At 53.5% G+C, this 20362-nt stretch overlaps 1 protein-coding gene across 1 annotated transcript; it reads left to right on the top strand.

Annotated features, from left to right (window-relative positions):
• Positions 1 to 1404: 1404 nt before the first annotated feature.
• On the top strand, positions 1405 to 19247 carry Lcn12 (lipocalin 12). The gene is made up of 7 exons (XM_051166306.1): positions 1405 to 1983; positions 2364 to 2500; positions 3350 to 3426; positions 3490 to 3612; positions 3723 to 3846; positions 17938 to 18020; positions 19225 to 19247. Exons 1-7 carry the CDS (start codon positions 1870 to 1872, stop codon positions 19245 to 19247), a joined length of 681 nt encoding a protein of 226 aa, XP_051022263.1. The 5' UTR covers positions 1405 to 1869.
• Positions 19248 to 20362: the final 1115 nt, after the last annotated feature.

Here is a 20362-nt window from a genome sequence, read left to right as displayed (position 1 = left end):
ATTTATAATATCCAAGAAGAAAACAACTTTAAAAATCCTGACACCGGCCAGGTGGTGGTGGCGCACGCCTTTAATCCTAGCACTTGGGAGGCAGAGGCAGGCAGATCGCTGTGAGTTCGAGGTCAGCCTGGTCTACAAAAGTGAGTCCAGGACAGTCAAGGCTACACAGAGAAACCCTGTCTCAAAAAAAAAAAAAAAAAAAAAAAAAAATCCTGACACCACAGGACACAGGATTAGAGGACTTGGCCTGCAGGGGGCCTGTTCTGCCTTGCCTGGACACGAGGGGCTGTGCCCTTTCTCAAGAGGCAGAAGCAAGCAGTAGTGCACCTGCCCTTCCTGTCCACCCAGAAACTCTATGGCCACAAGGACGGCTTGCAACCTTCTCAGGGGCCTCCTGCCACTCAGGGCAGTGTCTGTCCTGGGAAAGAATCCTGGGGTGGGGAGAAGTAAGCAAAGGGGAACACTCAGGAGTCACCCCAGAGAGAGGAGATAGAAGTGGTTTGCTCTGACCGTCCCTGTTGGAAGGAAAGATGAAGGTAGCTGAGGCTGACAAAGAGGAGGGCAGGCAGGCAGAAGGACAGCCAGCCCTGCTTCCAGGGTAGCACGGTGGGTTGGTCTCCACCCGGAGCTGTCTGCTTCTCCGAGCTTTGTGTGGGGTATGTCATCACTTTCCCGGCTTTCCTCCCTTCCTGGTCTTGTAGGAAGCCCAGGCCAGCTTCAGAGCACTAAACAGGACCCAAGATGGCGGGAGTGTTTACTTGGCACTGGTTGGAGGCTCCACCCATCACATTGACGGTGGGAGGAGCTGCCCAGCCTCCAGTTCAGGACAGCCTCAGAGGGGAAAGGGAGTGAAATGCCTCCAAGACTCAGGAAAGAGCACAGCCAGGCCACTGTTTATCTCCCAAGTGAGGCCAAGTCCCCCTTGTCGGTGCCCAGCTCTGGGCAGAAAAGACAGCACAGGGAACAGGCTGGGTTGGCTCCGAACTCCTTCCAGAAAGTCAAACAGGAACCACCCACACATAATTTACACAGCTTTTCTCTTGAGTCAACAGCCTGTGACCAAGCACAGCATGGCACCTGTGCCTCACAGCCCCTAATGCTGGGCTCCGACCCAGAAGCCTGCTCCTATAGCACCTTGCAACTATAGGACCCCACTTCCTTAGGGGACCGCTCCTATAGACCTCCATTCCCACTGGACCTTGCTCCCATGCAGCTCCACTCCTATAGGGCCTTGTGCCCACTGTGTCTGTGTCTCTCACACCCCACTTCCACACTGGCCTTCCCCCAGCTTCTCCCCTCCCTCTGCACAGAAGATCTCTTTGAAATACCCCCCAGCACTTCTTACCTGGGCCCTGGTGTCCCTGAGCCCCTCCCTCTCCCTCTAACCAGCCTTGCAGTCTGACAGTGACCAGACAGTGCTCATGCCTACGCTGGCATTAGCACATGGCAGCCATGGGGCTGCCTGGGGGCTAGCAGGCCAGACCCGCGGGGAAAAAGCTGTGGAGAATGGTCATGCCCCCTGCCCAGAACAAGTGGTTCTTTGGCATGAAGGACAGATAAAACAGACGTGGGCAGATTTCTGTCCCACTTATGGGTCACTCAGAACAGGTATTTGGAGTCGCAAGATGACTCCAGCTGGACCCAGCTAGCTTCTTCTTCCTTGGCTGGGACCCAAGAGACCCTGGCAGGTGTTTAGGGTCCGAGGAGGGTCAGCCCTGCCCTCCTTCCACACCCACCTGTTCTGCCACAGGCCTCAAAGCGGAGCACTGGCCGGGTGGGCAGTGAAGAAATAGGTTTCTGAGCAAGTCTCACCGTTAGCTTCACTCCTCAGTCAGGCTTTGGCCCCTCTGGAGCCCGGTGGCCGCTGGGATGGGCCCTTGGTGGGCTCTGTGGCTGATAGTCACCCTCCTCCAAACCCTGGAGGGTCAGACTCCAACCACGCCTCGAGGCTTTTCTCAAATGACAAGCTTCGAAAGCAAGCAGGTATAGGGCTTTCAAAGAGAAGAAACAGGGTGCAGCTGCTGGGGTCCTGGCTTGTGGGGGAGGGGTGTGCACAGGCCTGTAGGCACTGCACAGGGAAGTCATAGCAGAACTTGAACCCAGAGTCCCTGCGTGAGCCCATGACTCCAGCAAAAAAGGGCCTGCCTGTGCTTTCTGTATTTGCGTTGATTGTGGAGACAAACAGAGACTTGGGAAGGCCATCCCCCCCCCCCACCTGCCAGATTAAAGGCAGATTTGGGGTTCTGCAGTGTCCTTGTTGCAGACTTGGCTGCAGCTGCCTCCTGAGGAGGGGTCCTAGGTCGCCAGGGGCTGCCCGGGAGAGGGTGGGAAGGGGCTGGCTGTGCCCATCCCCAGCCGTGCAGTTTCAGGGGGAGTGGTTCGTCCTCGGTCTGGCGGGCAACACCTACAAGAGAGAGCACCGGGCCTTGCTGAACTCCTTCATCACACTGTTCGAGCTGAAAAACAACAGTCAGTTTCAGGTGACCAACTCCATGACTCGGTGAGTGAGCTGTCTCTGCTGTCCAAACAGACAAGGAGGGACCCGGGGCTGTGTTCCAGCAGCCGAGTGTGGCCCAGCCACACTGTAGGCTGAGGAACCACACCTAGAGGCCATATCTAGCACAGTCTGCTAAATGATGGTTGCTAAAGCCCAAGCCAGCTGATATGCTGCCCCCCCCCCAACCTATGGAAGCTTAAGTTAAACCACTCTGGAGGCAGAAGGCCGGCGGGCTTTAGTCAGGGACCCCTTTCTCGGTCCCTGTCTTGGTTCTGTTACCCTGATCTCCTGGGCAAGTTTTTGTCTTCCCAGTCTTTAACAGTGGCAGGCAGCTCCAACTTGGAGCCCATTGGCTTGGGTACCAGAAAAGGCTAACCACTGATACCCAGAAACCTCCCCCTCCTGCCCCCCCGAGACAGGGTCTCTCTGTGTAGCCTTGGCTGTCCTGACCTTGCTTTGTAGACCAGGCTGGCCTCGAACTCACAGAGATCCACCTGCCTCTGCCTCTGCCTCCCGAGGGCTGGGATCACAGGGGTGTGCCGCAGCATCTGGCCGAAACACTCTCTTTTTGACATGGCAAGTCCCTGTAGAGTTGAGGACCTGTGCTGGGGAGAGCAGGAGTCCCTCGCACGGCCCTGGGCCAGGCTCCGAGGAAGGTCACAGAGGTGCTGAACCAACAGACCCCCAGAGCTGAAACCTGGGGGGCGGGGGAGGGCTCCAGTGCTCTGCGTGCTTCTGGGGGTATAGTCCCCTCCAAATGAATGGCTGAACATGTTATGGTCCACCAGGGCGGGCCTGGCTGGCTCCCTTGGCCTTCTGCCCCAACCCCGCCTCTGCCCATCCACCCAACAGGGGCAAGCGCTGCAACACTTGGTCCTATACCCTGACCCCAACTACCAAGCCAGGGAAGTTCACCGTGGACAACGGAGGTGAGAATGACAGGAGGAGGAGGGCCACAGTTGCCTTGGGAACCTGACTTGTGTGTCCCCTAGAGCCAGGGCCTGGGGCAGACAAAGAAGACATGCAGGTCATAGAGACGGACTATACCAAGTTCGCCCTGGTGCTGTCCCTCAGACAGACAAGCAGCCAGACCGTCACCAGGGTCAGCCTTCTGGGTAAGCCCTTGCTTCCTTGGGTCCTGGTCAGGGTGGTGCTTTCCTGGCTTTGGGCCAGCCTGGGGCCTAATACCTCACCATCACCAAGTGCTGTGCTCCTCTGGCCACAGGTAGAAGCTGGAGGCTTCCCCATAAGATAATAGACAAGCTCATCTGCCTAACCAGAACACAAAACCTCACAAAGAATAACTTCATTTTCCCTGATGTGACCGGTAATGGGGCAGGCAGTGGATGGTGGGGGGAAGGGGTGGGGCTGCAGGCAGTGGATGTTGGGAAAAGGGGCGGGGGCTGGGGGGGCAGGGGCTGGGGTCCCCGGGCAATGGCGGCATCTCTCCTGGCCTTCACCAGTCCCATAGCCACTCTCCAGGTCCGCCCTGCAGATCCTCACGGGAGGTGTATGGGGCTTCAGTGCTGAGCCCTGTCTTGTCTCCTCTGATGGATGGTATCAGGACCCCCACCCTGTCCAAGGACATTCCCTGTTACGCCCCTCCAGGACATACCTTTCCAGGCACATTCGAACACCCAAGCATGTGCCCATAAACATGTAGACGGGCACGTGCTTGCACACACACCTGCTCACACATGCATACATTCTGCTCACACCTTCGTCGTTTCTAGATAGGGCCTTGCTGTATTTCTCTTGCTGCCGTCTCCTGGGTGCTGGTATTTTAGGCCTGTGCTGCCACACCTGGGTCACATCTCACACACCATGAACATGTGATCACATACGTGTTTGCACTAACTGTAACGCTCATTGTGCCATACCATCGGATCTGCCACAGGTCTAGGATCCTGTGGGGACAGGCAGTGCTATGCAGGGGCCTCTGGAGGAGCCCAGACTGGTGACAGAGATGCACTCGGAGGGGCAAGTCTCCCAGCTCTTTCCCTGCAGCCACGCCTGGTCTCCTCTCTCTGCCTGGTCTCCTATCTGCCTGCCTTTTGTGCCCCCTACGTCTCCTCATTGCTCTTTCCTTGCCCACCATCCCAACACTGTCTGTCTGCTCCATTAGACTGGCTGCCTGATCCACATGTCTGCTGAAGAATGAAACAGTTCCGGCCGGTAGAGCCCCACTTTCAACACAAATAAACATGCTGCCTATGACTTCAGTATGTGACCATGGCAACCGTGGGGGTGGGTGAGAGACAAGAACATGAGCCCCTGACCCTTCGGGACTGTGATGATTGTCTTCTGAGCACCCCTAAACTGGCTCCTCAACCCCCACAACAAGACTCCATGCCTCCCCTGACTCCCAGCTTTGTGAGATCACGAGCCACACCTGTGCCTAGTCAAGCTCTGGGGCCCCACATGCTGGTATGTGGTAGGTGGGTGCACACCAGCGGCAGGCCCGCATGCTCGTAGATGGTAGGTGGGTGTACACCGGTGGTAGAGGCCCTTACAGCACTGGGCTCCAGATGGCAGACAGGGACAGTTAGAGCCCCAGAGCAGGCAGAAGCCTTGATGCTGATGCCCCAGGCTGGAAAAGGAGCAAAGGCAGGTCTTCCTGTGGGATGAGGCGACAAACCTTTTCAGGCCCGACTCCTATTCTAGGGAACCAGAGAGGCACAGAGGGTCCAGTGTAATGGGCTCAGGATCTAAGCATCCCAGCTCAATGCACACCTACAAGGAGCTTGTCAGCACAACATTCACATTGCCCAGTCTACAACAGTAGCCTATGGCTTGGCCCCACCCAGACCTAAGCCCATCTCAGTCCCAATAAACAGGCAGAGTAGCTCATGACCCAGAGCCGCCACAGAGATGACGTCATAGTCTTTGGCCTTGACAGGGCACAAGTAGCATACAGAGATAGCCCACCAGGCTTAAACTTCACCCTCCTAGAAATACTCTACTGCCTCGAGAGGGTGGCACAGAGATTGTGGGAGTGCTCAGAATCGCTCCGATAGTAGGACCTTCCCCATACCGCGGCTAGTGGTGTGTGTCCTCACCTGTTGAGCAAGTTGTGCAGAAACCAAGCCCACTCTGGAACAGGGCTCAGGGCATGGTAAGTATAGACCTGCAGCCTTTCCTGATGACAGCAGTAAGACCAGCCCCATTCCAGTCTCAGGGGTACCATCTGTAGAGGCCTGGGACACAATTCACCTCCAAATCAAACGACAAGGGAGACCTGGACTCTTTTAGCCTGAATTGTGTCCCAGATGTATCCAAGATGGTGGCTCTCATGGAGAAAGTGACAGGTACAAGCCAGGCGCCGGTGGCGCACACTTGTAATCCCAGCACTCGTGAGGCAGAGGCAGGCGGAGCTCTTACTGTATGACCAGACTGGTGATTGGTTGGCTGAATCACGCATACATAGATGCGTGCATGGCTGGAGGATGGTAGATGTATGAATGGATGGACTGGGACGTCGGGTGAGGTAGGAAGGAGAAAGTGAGCTGAGGCCTGTCATTCATTGCCCCTCCCCCCTCTCTGTGGATGCCACGTGGTCATCTGCCTCCAGGTCCTGCTGCTGAGTTAACCTCTCTTCTCCTAAATGGCTCCTTGTCAGGCATTTTGTCACAGGGAACAGAAAGCAATAGCACAGGCCCACCAAACAACAGAGCAGGCTCAGCCCCATTGCTTCTTTTAAAAACCGAAACAAAGCCGGGCGTGGTGGCGCACGCCTTTAATCCCAGCACTCGGGAGGCAGAGGCAGGTGGATCGCTGTGAGTTCGAGGTCAGCCTGGTCTACAAAGTGAGTTCAGGACAGCTGTGACTACACAGGGAAACCCTGTCTTGAAAAACCGAAAGAAAGAAAGAAAAAATAAAAGAACTCAGGACCTCTGGAAGAGCAGACAGTGCTCTTAACCACTGAGCCATCTCTCCAGCCGGTAAGATGTATGGCATACATGTAATATATTTTATTTTATAAAAAATTACATAAAAACTGTTTTATTTCACTGTCTAAATAAACAGAATATCAGTTTTAATCTGTAAAGAAATCCTTGAGGAGCTGGGCATGGTGGCTCATGTCTTTAATCCCAGGTCTTGGGAGGTAGAGGCAGGTGGATCTCTGTGAGTTTGAGGCCAGCCTGGTCTACAAAGTGAGTCCAGGACCCTGTCTCTAAAAACCAAATAAGTAAATAAATAAATAAAAAGAACACCACCACTAACAAGATGTCTCTTTGCTTATTGCCAAATGGCTTGGTCTCCTTATCTATGACGTAAGCCTTCCCTGTGGGCGTCAGGACACCCCCCCCCTGCTGCTAAGGTCGATGTCTGGCCCCACAGGGAAGGCCTGAGCTGAGGCAAAATTACTGGTGCCCTTTGTCAGCTGGGCCCCCTCTTCTTTGTTTGATCTGGGGAGCCCATATCCCACAAGGTGGAGGTAAGGAGTAGCCCTTAGGGGAATGACAGATTCGACTCCCTTTCTCCCCGTTCTCCCAGCAAGCACCTGGGATTTCTGAAATGCCACCGCTCACCCCCACACCCCCATGTAAATAAAGTGTCTCAGTACTTCAGCCCTCTAGCCAATGATTTCCAGCCCACCCTGGAAAGCTCCATGCCCCCCGACCCACACAAAAGTTCAGCCAGTCCTGGGTCATCCCATCCTGCTCATAGCCCTCCAGGTCCCTGCCCCATCCCTCCCCTGTATTTGTCCTCACAATCGGGGGGAAAGGAGGGCAGGGAGACCCGCAGTAGGAAAGGGAGTTTGACCATCCTGTGCCGGTGTGTCAGAAGATCCACCCATGTGCCCAAGTCAGGGGGTTCTAACCCAGCGGTGATCACCATTGCCTGACCCAGCTGGAGCTGGGATGCAGTAGCAGAGGGGGCTGAGTCCCGACATAAGTGCGCATGGCTAGGGCTGGAGAGATGGCTCAGTGGTTAAGAGCCCTGTCTGCTCTTCCAAAGGTCCTGAGTTCAACTCCCAGCAACCACATGGTGACTCACAACCACCTATACTGAGATCTGGTGCCCTGTACTGGCGTGCACACTAACATGCAGGCAGAACACTGTATAAATAAATAAATAAATCTTTAAAAAATAAATAAATAAATAAAACAAAACTCCCAGCTTCTTAAAAAAAGAAAAAAAAAAAAGAGCAGCATGGCCTCTGTTGAGCTCCTCCACGACCTGACAGAGAATCCCCTCTGTCGATACACATCCTTGAAGCTGCGGTGAGGTTGTTTTCTACAGCGGAAACCAAGACACCGGGACATTCTCCAACACAAACAGAACGTCTGATCCTCAAAACACCCGACACCAGTAGAATACCACTTGCATGTGGTTTTCACACTTCCTTTTATGGGAATCATGGGGGAAACACCCCCAAAAGAGATAGAGTTCACCATGATTTGACAGGGGGAAAGGGCTGCTTACAGGAATATGCCACGCACCTCAGAAATGTTCCAAAAACATTAAAGCCCACAATGCAGGAGCCCTAGGAAGGTCTCATGTCCTGGCAGCCCACTCCAGTCCTCTTTGGAATGTTTGCTTTGAAAACAAAACCCTTCTGTGTAAACTGTCTCTAAAGGATGCACGTCTCCCATAAACAGGTGGACTCGCCCTTGGCCATATGCTGGACAAAGGCCAACAGAAAAGACCCCAGGGAGGCCAAAGGGGGAAATGGCGGGACTCAGACCCAGTAAGGACAGTACTCTGCAGAAGTACAGAGTAACCAGCCAACTTCTGGAAATAAAAAAAATCCTGATGACATACATGGGGGAAGCTGGAAGAGAGGAGGCATGGAGTCTCATGAGGAGGTCTCCTTGAGCACAAGTGTTGGCTCGTTGCCCCAGCCTGCTTCATTCTCCCTTCAGGGCCCTCCACACCCTCCCTAGTGATGGAAATGGGGGGGGCCCAGGAAAAGTAGAGACCTCCTAATATGGAGGGAGCCATGTTTGTGAGACGCTAGAAGGGCACTTCCGGGGTGCTTTCACTTGCAGAGGTGAGTGTGCGGGGCTTAGAATGCACAAGCGTTATGCAGGGGTCAGTGTGCAGGAGCTGGGGTGTGTCAGATGGTAATCGGTGGTCTGAATGCAGGGGCTAGTGTGCGGGGCCGGCATGGGTCAGTGTTGGGGTTGGAAACTTTTTAGTCTCATCTGGGATCCTCAGCTAGATGCGGGGTGGGAATCAGCCTTGGGCATTGCTCCCCAAGTGAGGGTGGTCTCCTTCCGGGTTCCATTTCTAGACCCTGTATCATTCATAGCTGTCTGGCTCTGCCTGGACACCAAATCTAGGCCTCAGGCCTTGCCAGGTGGCCGGATAGATCTCTTTACTTTGGCCTGTGGGCAGCCCCTCCCATGACCACCTGGGCCTGCTGGGCCTGGACCAGCCTGCTGGGCTTCAGAGCTGAGCCTGCAGTTTGCTGGAAGGGAAATGGGGTCATCTGGCCAAGGAGGACCAGGCCCGTGAGCCACCCCTCCCATCGCCACCTGGGCCTGCTGGGCTCTAAGGCTGAACCCGCAGTTTCCTGGAGGTGGACATGAGTAGCTAGGCAGGGGACTGGGTGTGTTAAAGACCTGACCCAGCACCACAGGGTGGCCCTCTCTGGAGACCCTTTTAGTTATCCCTCCCGGCCTCCCTTCTTGGTCCTAAGACCTCCAGGTCTTTTTTTTTTCTTTTTTCTTTTGGTATTTTTGAGACAGGGTTTCTCTGTGTAGCCTTGGCCGTCCTGGACTCCCTTTGTAGACCAGGCTGGCCTCAAACTCACAGCGATCTGCCTGCCTCTGCCTCTCCAGTGCTGGGATTAAAGGTGTGCGCCACCACACCCGGCTCCTGCGGGTCTTATAGGTACCCTTTCCCCAGGGGAACCTGTTTTTCCTGGTCCTGTCCCCACTGCGTTCCTTTTACTTATTTTGTGTGTCTCACGCCATGAAGCTTCCTGGAGACGCCTACAGGATCAGGACTCATGTGTTGCTGGAGTGATCTAGGGTTCCCTCTGCTCTTCTTGGTCCAGAGGGAAGGATAAAAAGATGTAACCTGTTGGGGGGCAGGGCTGGAGAGATGGCTCAGTGGTTAAGAGTAGTGACTGCTCTTCCAGAGGTCCTGAGTTCAATTCCCAGCAACCACATGGTGGCTTACTACCATCTATAATGAGATCTGATGCATACTGTATACATAATAAATAAATCTTAAAAAAAAAAAAAAGGATGTAAGCTGTGGGGCTTAGTGGCACACGCCTTTAATCCCAGCACTCGGGAGGGAGAGCCAGGCAGATCACTGTGAGTTCGAGGCCAGCCTGGTCTGCAAAGCTTGTCTAGGACAGCCAAGGCTACACAAAGAAACCCCATCTCAGCAAACAAACAAAAGCCATGTAACCGCCTCACTCCCCAGGCCTCTGGTTAGCCTAGACACACCCACCATGCTTAAAAGTGAGTGACTTGGGGGTCTAGTCCTGGCCCTTCAGTCTGGAGTGGAAGCCAGTGGCAGAAGTATGGAGGTCCCTGACTTCAGCTAATGATAGAGACAGCCCTCCCTCGCCCCGCCCCCCAGACTAGGCAGGAGCCCTTTACCCCTCAGCAGGAGTCAGATAGGTGACCATCTGGGGAGCTGAAAGTTTGGATGAAGGATTGGGCAGAGAGGGAGCTGAGGCTGAGACACGGAAGGATGTGGGGGTGGGCTGGCTGACAAGGAGGGCTGGAAGGAGGGAGAGGATTGACCAGATGAGCCCACCCTCTGAATGGGAAACCGGGGGCGGGGGGTAGGCAGTGTAGACAACACCAGCAACAGCCCTCACATCTCCTTCAGGAAAAAAAATCAAGTCTCTCCCTGGCCCTTGGGTCCCTCCTCAGCTCCTGGGTGGGACTAGAGCCTACCCTGGCGTTATCTGGAAGGTAGGTGCAGAGCAACAGGACCCGGTCCCCTGGCATGCCTGGACATTGGGGGACTATTATGATTAGACAGCATGCTTGATCAGCTTGGCTAAGGGCTTGCCTGTGGTCAGGGAAGAATCGCTTTGCTCCCATTCTACCCCACCCTGGTTACTGTTGTGGTCTGAAGGAACTCCAACCCAGATGGCTTGAGGCTAAGACTGATCCTGGACTAGCTGGTAACAGGGCTGCAGGGTCGGAGTCTGGCCTGGGGAAACCAGGGCTCAGCTGGCGTCAAGCCTGGTGGGCATGGAGGATGGCCTGGCAGAGGGCACTGACCTGGACATACCCCAGGCTGAACAGCGCCAGGCCTGAGTACCTGTGGATGTCACCACCGTGACTGAAACTGTACTGCTCCAACAGCTACTCCAAGGCACTGCCAATGCCTGCTACTTGCCAAGTGGGGGCGCCAGAGATGTGCAGACTGCCATGGGGCCTGAGATCTCACACTAGGTCTGGGCCTCAGGAAAAGCCTGAGAGACTCTCATAGAGACAGAGATCCCCCCTCCTGCATGACAGACCCACAGGAGACCACTTAGACCTGGGACCCTGAAGAGGCAGTGGGTCACATGGCCATCATGGCACAGCATCCTTGTGGCCATGAGATGACCTGAGCTGGGCAGTACAGGGGGGTTGACTTTAGGTTGGACAGGGAGTCCCCGGGACCCAGGGCCGGAACTTGCCCAAAGAGCCAACTGGGTATAGTTCCAAAGTACAGTGTGCCAGAGTGATTCACACTTACAGCCCCTTGGCTGGGAGGGGACTCATCATCATGGGTCTTCTATATTACTGGTGTTCATGCCAACTGTGGGGCTCTGAAGGAGAGACACTTTGCTTCAAGTTTCTGGCCTCTCAAAATCCTGAGCTGGGGACGGCGGCACTGGGCTGTTCAGGGAGATGGTGTGGATGCAACAGTGGCTGCCTTGCCTGGCAGTGGTGGTGCACGCCTTTAATCCCAGTAGTCGGGAGGCAGAGGCAGGCAGATCGCTGTGAGTTCAAAGCCAGCCTGGTCTACAAAGCGAGTCCAGGACAGCCAAGGCTACACAGAGAGACCCTGTATCAAACAAAACAAAACACCAAAAAAAAAAAAACCAAAACCAAAACAAAAACAAAAAACCCAGTGGTGGGGGCTGGAGAGATGGCTCAGAGGTTAAGAACACTGCCTGTTCTTCTAAAGGTCCTGAGTTCAATTCTCAGCAACCACATGGTGACTCACCACCGTCTGTAATGAGATCTGATGCCCTCTTCTGGTATGCATGCAGGCAAAACACTGTATACTTAATAAATAAATGAGTCTTTAAAAAAGAGAAGCAGAAGGAAGTACCGGGTGGTGTCCCCACATCAGGCCATGCTCTTTTATTCTCTTTGCAACTAGCTGTAGCCACCTGGACAGTGAGGCTCACATCCTTCAGGAGAGGCTCAGAGAGGTGGTCCCTTGCTATGATGTGGGCGCTCAGCATGGGCCTGGCTTAGCGTCAGATGGGAGATCCCCATGCTGTGACAACTTTGCCTAAGTTTCTACGGTAGAGAGAAATCCCCATCTAATCTGAGTACACTCTTGGCTGCCGTTTCGTTCCTGTGGTTTTGGGTGGGCCTCGGTCCCGACTGTGCCTCTCCACTTCTCCACACTGAGTTTCCCAGGAGTGAAGCAAGCATTGGGGGCCTTCAGAGACCTGTGCTTGAATGTTCCTGGCAGCTTTCCGTGTGATAGCACCAAACTGAAGTAGTACCCATGTCCACCAGCTGATGAAAGGTCATCAACTGTGGAGGGCAGCATAATGCCACGACCCCTAGCGGTAGATGCCGCGAAGCGCTTGCTGGCGTTTCGGTGCAATGAACTGAGTGAGAGCAAACCCCAATATTCACTACCTAGTCCAGGCTGGCCTTGAACTCACAGAGATCCACCTGCCTCTGCCTCCTGACGGAGAACTCTTTGTGGAACGTCAGGTACATGTCTTAGGGTTTTATTGCTGTGAAGAGACACCATGACTACAGCAGCTCTTATAAAGGAAAGCATTTGGTGCTGGTTTACAGCTCAGAGGCTTAGTCCATTGTCAGCATGGTGGGAGCATGGCGGCATGCAGGCAGAAATGGTGCTGGAGAGGGAGCTGAGAGTTCTGCATCTGGATCCACAGGCAGCAGGAAGAGAGTGACACTGGGCCTGACGAGCTTCTGAGACCTCATTGCTCACCCCCTGGGACATGTAGCCTCTAATAAGGCCACTCCTCCAACAATGCCAGTCCCTTTGCGTCTGTGGGGCCATTTTTTCTTTTCTTTCTTTTTTATTATTGTTTGTTTGTTTGTTTTGTTTTTTGTTGTGGGGTTTTGTTTTGTTTTGCTTTGTTTTTTGAGACAGGGTTTCTCTGTGTTAGCCTTGGCTGTCCTGGACTTGATTTGTAGACCAGGCTGGCCTCAAACTCACAGAGATCCACCTTCCACTGCCTCCCGAGTTCTGTGTGGGGGCCTTTTTCATTCAGACTGCCATGGTGGTGATGGTTTTCTGGACACACACATACATTATAACTTACCAAAAATTACAAAAACCCAAACCCTCAAATGGAGTTGTGTCACAGAGACTCATCGAGCCAACGCAGAGACACCTGAGCACTTCTTTCTGCCCTCCTCCCCAAGGGCAGTCCCAGCGCATTCTCTCAGGTCGACCATCTTGAAACAATTTAAGCAACACAACGAATAAGGAAGAGCAAGGTTATACCGCCCAAAACAAGTACTCATCCTCGGAGTTCATATTGATATAGATAAGATAGTTAATAAGAAAACACTGAGAGCTGGAGAGATGGCTCAGAGGTTAAGAGCACTGGCTGCTCTTCCAAAGGTCCTGAGTTCAATTCCCAGCAACCACATGGTGGCTCACAACCATCTATAATGAGATCTAGTGCCCTCTTCTGGCCTGCAGGTGTACATGCAGGCAGAGCATTGTATACACAGTAAATAAATAAATAGAAAGAAAGAAAGAAAGAAAAAATGCTGAAAAAGAAGAGGCTAGCAGCCAGTAAGGTAGGGTGCCAGTCTACTTCGTAGTGTAGGGCTGCGCACATGTAGGTCCTCCCAGAGGACACTGGGAAATGAGACCAAGCAACATCTGCTTCCTAAGGTCCCAGCGACAAACCACCATTCCTGACAGGGCTTACAAACAGAGCCTGAGTGAGGGTTACCAACAAGAGTGTAAACCCAAAGCTGCCAAACCAGAAAGTCTGCACCCAGCGTGGATGAGAGCTTCCCATGCCTGCACAGGTGTGTCTCCCCTCTCCCCCTCTCCCCCCAAGGCTTGCCTTGCTCAGAGACCCAGGGCCATACAGGAAAGACTCTTAGACAGCTGGTTAGGAGTGACTAGATACTTAGGTAAGGGTCTAACGGCCCTCCTCATCCCCTCTTTATGATGGAGAGTCACCAATCAACAAAGCCAGCTGTGAGCATCTTTCGCAAGCTGCAGGTGGGCTCTGGATAAGCCTGTACAAGAACCTCCAAGGCTCTCACCAAACCATCACCCCAGTCACCAGAAAAACACCGGACAAACCCGGACAGAGGGACTTTTGCAAAACACCTGAGCAACACTGTCCAGTGCCGTCATGGCTGAGGGAGAAGGAATAATTGAAAGAACTGCCCCAGCCCAGAGGAGTCCACCGACCACAAAGCAACACCCCCCCCCCCCCGTGGGTCTGGATTCCAGACACGGAACTGCACAAGCCCATTAAATGAGCTAGGAAATTGTCCTTTTTGCTTTTGTTCTGTATAGACTCCAGGGCTAGAGCTTTGGTTAGAGTATGGAGTTTGCCTGGTTTTAGCATCTCAACATTCAGCATTGCTTAGTGTGACCTTGTTAGCTCTCTCACTGGTGTCACGTGTTTTAACAGAAGCACCACTCCCACATTTTCTGGGCAAATCTAAAACAGTTTGAAAGTCAAAATATATGTATGTATCTGTACCACAGTTTGGGGTTGTGTGTGCAGAAACAACCTCAGGTACTGGCCATATGTTGTTGTTATGTGGCTTTTTTTTTTTTTTTTTTTTTTTTTTTTTTGAGACAAAGTTTCTCACTGGCCTGGAACTTGCTGAATAGGCTCGGTTGGCAAGCCAGTGCAGGGAGCTGCCTGTCTGCACCTTGCCAGCACTGGGACTGGAAACAAATACCAGTATTCCCAGCCAAGAAATTCTACTTGCCTCAATTATCTTCCTAGCTGTATATGTTTATTTTGGGGGTTGTATATATATTTAAAGACACTGTGTAGCCTAGGCTAGCTTGACACTCAAGATCCTCCTGCCTCAGCCTTCCGAGTGCTGGAATTACAAGCTCGGGCCAGGACTCCCAGCTTGCACATTCCTTCCTAAATCCTTCTCTAGGCAGCACGCAAGTTGCTGTGTGCTCTTTCCACTTCAGCAAGCCCGAGGCTTTCCTGGTCTCTGACAATCTTCTCACTTCATCAGTGCACATCTGCCTCTCCTTTGAATATCTACAGTCTTTTGTTTGTTTGTTTGTTTGTTTTTTGTTTTTCCAAGACAGGGTTTCTCTATGTTATTTTGGCTGTCCTGGACTCACTTGTAGACCAGGCTGGTCTCGAACTCACAGTGATCCACCTGCCTCTGCCTCCTGGGATTAAAGATGTACGCCACCATGCCTGGCTCTACAGTCTTTTTGTTTTGTTTTTTGGGGTTTTTGAGACAGGGTTTTTCTTGTGGTCCTGGCTGTTCTAGACTCACTTTGTAGACCTGGCTGGCCTTGAATTCACAGCGATTCACCTGCCTCTGTCTCCCAAGTGCTGAGATTACAGGCGTGCGCCACCACACCCAGCTCGGTCATTTTTATTTAAAGTTCATGTTGTTGATATGTGTTGGATCTTTTGCTTTGCCTGAGGTTGGGTTGTCAGGGTTCCTCTTGACGCTTGCTTTCCCATGCTTTTCACAGGGTGAATGGAAACAGGGTTTTAATGAAATTTTTAAAATAAGATGCACCGGGCGTAGTGGTGCATGCCTTTAATCCCAGCACTCAGGAGTCAGGGGCAGGCGGATCTCTGTGAGTTCAAGGCCAGCCTGCTCTACAGAGTGAGTCCAGGACAGCCAAGGCTAACCCAGAGAAACCCTGTCTCGAAAACAAAAAACAAAAATAAAAATAAGATGTCAGGCAACAGATATTATATGGAGAAATGTATTAAATGAGCATGGGGAGAGAAGGAAGAGGGGAGAGGGGTACCCCAGAGAGAGAGAGACAGAGAGAGAGACAGAGAGAGAGAAAGAGAGAGACAGAGGAAGAGAAACAAGAAAGAGAGAGGTATGAGATAAGAAGAGGGAAGAAGGCTGGGCGGTGGTGGTGGCGCACGCCTTTAATCCCAGCACTCGGGGAGGCAGAGGCAGAGGCAGGCGGATCTTTGTAAGTTCGAGGCCAGCCTGGTCTACAAAGTGAGTCCAGGACAACCCTGTCTCAAAAAACTAAGAAGAAGAAGAAGAAGAAAGAGAGGATGAGAGATGTCAGAGGGAGGAAGGGAGGGAGGGAGGGAGAGTGGGAGCCACAGGAGAGTTTGGCCTTTTATAATCTTGGGCAGGGCTAAGACAGGAATGCTCCCTGAAGTCCGAATCCAGAGCCCATCCCTGGCCTGGGAAGGAGGGACACCTGCGCGACCTTCTTTCCAGGTTACTGTGTGGGTGGCCACTTCTTAACCTGGTTATGCAGTGTGGCTTCCTGGCCTACATACGGGAGTACTGAGGACTGGACCACCAACGCATCTAGGAAGCCTCTAAGCTGGTCCTCAGGGTCTCCCAAGGTACTGCCCAGGGGCACGCGTCAGAGCCACTGTGGTGAGTTCTAGCAACCACTTCTCAGAGCAAGTGGAGAAGAGGAGACTTCTAGGGTCCTCAGGTAATCACCGCAGCCAGAGGCTGGTGGCATCAGGGCCAGCTGAGGGCTATATCCAAGGCCGAGGTCAGGAGGGAGTAAAAGGTACAGGAGGAGGTTGCGAGGGAGGAGGCAGTAGCCCAAGAGTGGCCATGGCCCAGATTGGCCACAGGGCCTGAGCAGGTGGCCCTGGGCCAGCTCCGGCACAGCACACTCTGTCCCTCTTCGCCTAGCCCAAAGAACAGCTCAATCTGCTCCCAGGCGGGAGGGTGGGAGTGGATGCAGAGCCCGTGCCCAACTGACCAACACGTGTGTGGGTGGACTCTGGGGTGGCCACTTATGCTGTGCACACGGTGGACCCTGATAGGTCTTGGCTGTCATCCTGCCCAGATTGATGCTTTGAGCTCCGTGCCAGTTTTCACACAGTGTGGGGCACAGAGAGCATAGGAGATGACTGTGGGCAGGAAGGGCTGGGGAGGTGCTTGTGGAATGGAGCCCTGTGTTTGAGTGTGAGAGAGTCAATAGAGCATAGTCTTTTCCCTTTTGGATGTAGAGACAGGAGCTGCCTGCTTTGAGACAGGGCTAGAGCAAGCTCAGTGAGAGGCCGAATCCAACAGCTCTGAATAACCCTGTATTCAGACCACTGCTACCCAGGGCCTGCCAGACCACTGCTACCCAGGACTCCACTGTCCAGGATCAGGCCCCTCCAGCCACATGGAACTCCTGCAGATAGGCATCACCTTGCTGGTGGTGATGCAGATGCAAGCCCAAGACCCAAGAAGGGTCCCGGGCCCCAACTTGCCTTTTCACAAGATCTGTCTGCTGCCCAGCCTGGGGAAGGAAGGGGTGACCGTGAACCCTGGTCAAGCTGGCCCAGTTCCCGTGGGTAGGAGCAAGGAACAGGAAGGTCAGGCCGGTACCAACCTTCCTCATAGCCCTCGGAACCCTCCAGGTGCATGTGGTGACCCCAAGGCTTTGACAGTCACTAGGTCTCTGCCATTCCAGCAGACACGGCCCTGTGCCACGTCTCGGGTAGGAGAGGATTGGTCCTGTCTGTCGCTAGTCTTACAGCTCCAAGGAAAGTGGTTCATCCTTGGCTTGATGGGCCACACCTTCAGGAGGGACGATGGGGTCCCACTCTAGATATGGGTGACAACCTTCGAGCTCAGGGACAAGTTTGTCACTATGTGTGTTCCACTCAGGTGAGACCCAGTTCCCAGGCCCCCTGCCACATGAGGGAACTGTGACAGCTGGTTGTGGAAAATCCAGCATAGAGAGGCAAGTGGTAGGACCCCACACCCACCCACAGAGAATAGTGGGGGCTACATCTGCCTTGAGCAAGTTCAGGGATAACTTCCAAATGCATGCACCTGCTTGTCCTGAGACCTGTGGTTTGGAGAAATGGGCACGGGACCAAGGAGGGTCAGGGATCAGTGAAGGGTTGAATCCAGGAAGATGCCCAAGCATAAGATAGGGACAAAGGGCAGGACCAGGTACCACAGTGACTTCAGGTGACGTACCAATGGCAGCTGCGAAGTCCAGGCTTCTGTGAGGCGTGACCTGTCTTGGAGAGCACAAGGAACAGGACCCTTCTAGAAGAATCACAAAGTCTCCTCTTCTAATGCACCCCATGTTCCCCTCAAAGTCCACCTGTTCTTTTCCGTTCTCCCCAGGATCCCGCTCTTTGGACACTGGGTCAAGACCCCGGTCTCTGAGGGTCAGCCAAGCCAGGAGCATCTCCGGAGAGCCTGGGAAGGTGAGTCCTCCTTGTCTGAAGCCCCTAGCTGCCTCGACACCCAGAATGGCTGTGATCAGCAGCCCCCTTACCACTGGCAGAGCCCTCATCTTCCCTGCTCCCCCCCCCCAACAATGAGAGTCAGAAAATTACAAGGTAGACCTGGCAGAGGACCACAAGAGTGTTGCCCTGATCCTCCACAGAAGGACTAAGGGCCGGGGGAGATGCTGGGCTATGCTGCTCAGTAAGGCCCTAGATGGAAGATGGGTCAACATAGGTCATGCTGGGTAAGGAAACATCATTCCCTTAGTGAAAAGAGGGGTCCTTCCCCCAACCACTCCCCGCCCCCGAGTGTGAAGGGAAACAGATGGTCCTCCCTCCAGCTCAGCTCATCCTGACACAGGGAGGGGGGAAGAAGCTGGATTCTGATGAGGGGGTGTGTTTATTAAGCTTGCCTTGACACTGAGTATCCCCCAGGGCCATGCCACCTTCTTGCCCTAAACTTGTACAGGGGCGCCTAGAATGGTGGGGCAGGGCACTGGGCTGCAGAGATGGCTGGATGGTAGCCTCGAGCCCTGAGGACCAATGTGTGGGATCCTAGAATCCTATAGGGCAGAAGGCTGGGGGAAGGTCGTCCAGTTAGGGATAAGGCAGGCACTGAGGGGAGGGAGGTCTGGGACAGACTCGGGGGGCGGGGGGGAGGAAGAAGCCTAGATATAAGCAGGGGAGGGTCCTGGGCGCAGGAGGAAGGGCCACAGTTGTCAGCTAAAATGCTTCTGTCTCATTATGAAGCCAGGGAAAGCTGGGGGGTTAGGAGGGGGCATCCAGACAGGGGGTCTTTGAGAAAGTGGCAGGGGGAGTCTAGTGTACAGATCCACCTCCTAGTCTGACACAGACACCTTAGGCTACACACTGTGAAGGGACTGAAAATGAGATGTGAAATTAGGTCCAGGCCTTCAGACAAGACCTTGTGGTACAGTTGGAGACGAAGTCTCTGCCTCCCAGTGCTGCCCGAATCAGGTGTGCGTGAAAATGGGTGACAGGGCATGCCGGAACACAGTGTTACCTCAAGTGGGTCCCCTGGTCTGGGGTCACCCTTCCTGCTCCATCTGAAGGTACTAAGCCAGGCCTGGGTTAAGTAGGGAAGGGCCTTTGGAGGTCAGAGGTCATGCAATCATGTCCTGAGGACCCTGGGCTCCCTAACCAACATGGCCCCCATCCTCAGTACACTGTGAGTATGGCTGGTAGAGATGGAGGAGGCTGAGACACCACCCTTTGCTCCCTTGAACTTCCCTGCCTCTAGTTCCCAGCCCGCTCTCCCTGCACCCCACTAGCTCCTGCTGGGGTCTGCGCAGCTCCCTCTGGTCCAGTTTCTTTCCCATTTCCCAGCTTCCAATCTTTCCATGTCTCGCTTAGACCAGAAGTCCACCATCAGAACGAGCTGACCGTGGACGGCAAGACCCTCACCACGTCCCAGCTAGGCGTGTGCCTCCCCTCACTCAGCTTCATCTGCCCCCAATACAATAAACATCCGTGACAGAGGAACAGGCTGGCCGTTGCATCATGGAGAATGTGAGCCAGGTTCATGGCGGCTCCCAGCCCTTCCACCTCGGTGTACCAGACCTTCGCAGAGGCTAGAGTATCTGTTTTGGGGGCTGTCATGTCTTCTAGGACACTTGCCCTCATCTGCTCTTCTTTTTTGTTTTTTGTTTTTTGGGTTTTTTTGGTGTTTTGGGTTTTTTTGGCTTTTTTTTTTTTTTTTTTGGTTTTTCGAGACAGGGTTTCTCTGTGTAGCCTTGGCTGTCCTAGACTCACTTTGTAGACCAGGCTGGCCTCAAACTCACAGTGATCCTCCTGTCTCTGCCTCCCGAGTACTGGGATTAAAGGTGTGTGTCACTACGAACGGCTCATTTGCTCTTCTTTGTTGACTTACCTCCGCTCCTTGGTCTCAGAGAGACAGAGACAGGCTGTACTCAAACAGCACCTGGCCCCAGGCTGGAGAGCAAGGAGTATGGCGTGACTCCAGTGACCAGATCCCAGGTGGGGCTATGAAGGGGGTGCCTAAACACCATGCCTCAAAGAATGGCACCCAGCCACTCCTTGCTAGGTATCCCCCTACCTTTCTCAGAACTGTGGGCCAGTTTCCTGGGGTCGTCATAGACCCCAGAGTGAAAGGCAGGGTCCTGTCTCAGGGCTGCACTTAAATTAAAACTCACCCTTTCCATGGAGTGCCTGAGCTAGACCGTAACTCCATACAAGCTCTACTTTTCTCATGCTACAAAGTCCAAAATATTCCACTCAGCAGCTTCTCAGTGGCCTAGGACAATGCCGTTCTTCTACTTACAGCCCTTTGAGGAACATTG

This window comes from Acomys russatus, chromosome 24 (genome assembly GCF_903995435.1).
Source record: "Acomys russatus chromosome 24, mAcoRus1.1, whole genome shotgun sequence".
In the NCBI taxonomy this organism is placed as follows: Eukaryota; Metazoa; Chordata; class Mammalia; order Rodentia; family Muridae; genus Acomys; species Acomys russatus.
Note: the sequence above shows the minus strand (reverse complement) of the source record. Positions and strands in the feature narration are given on the sequence as shown.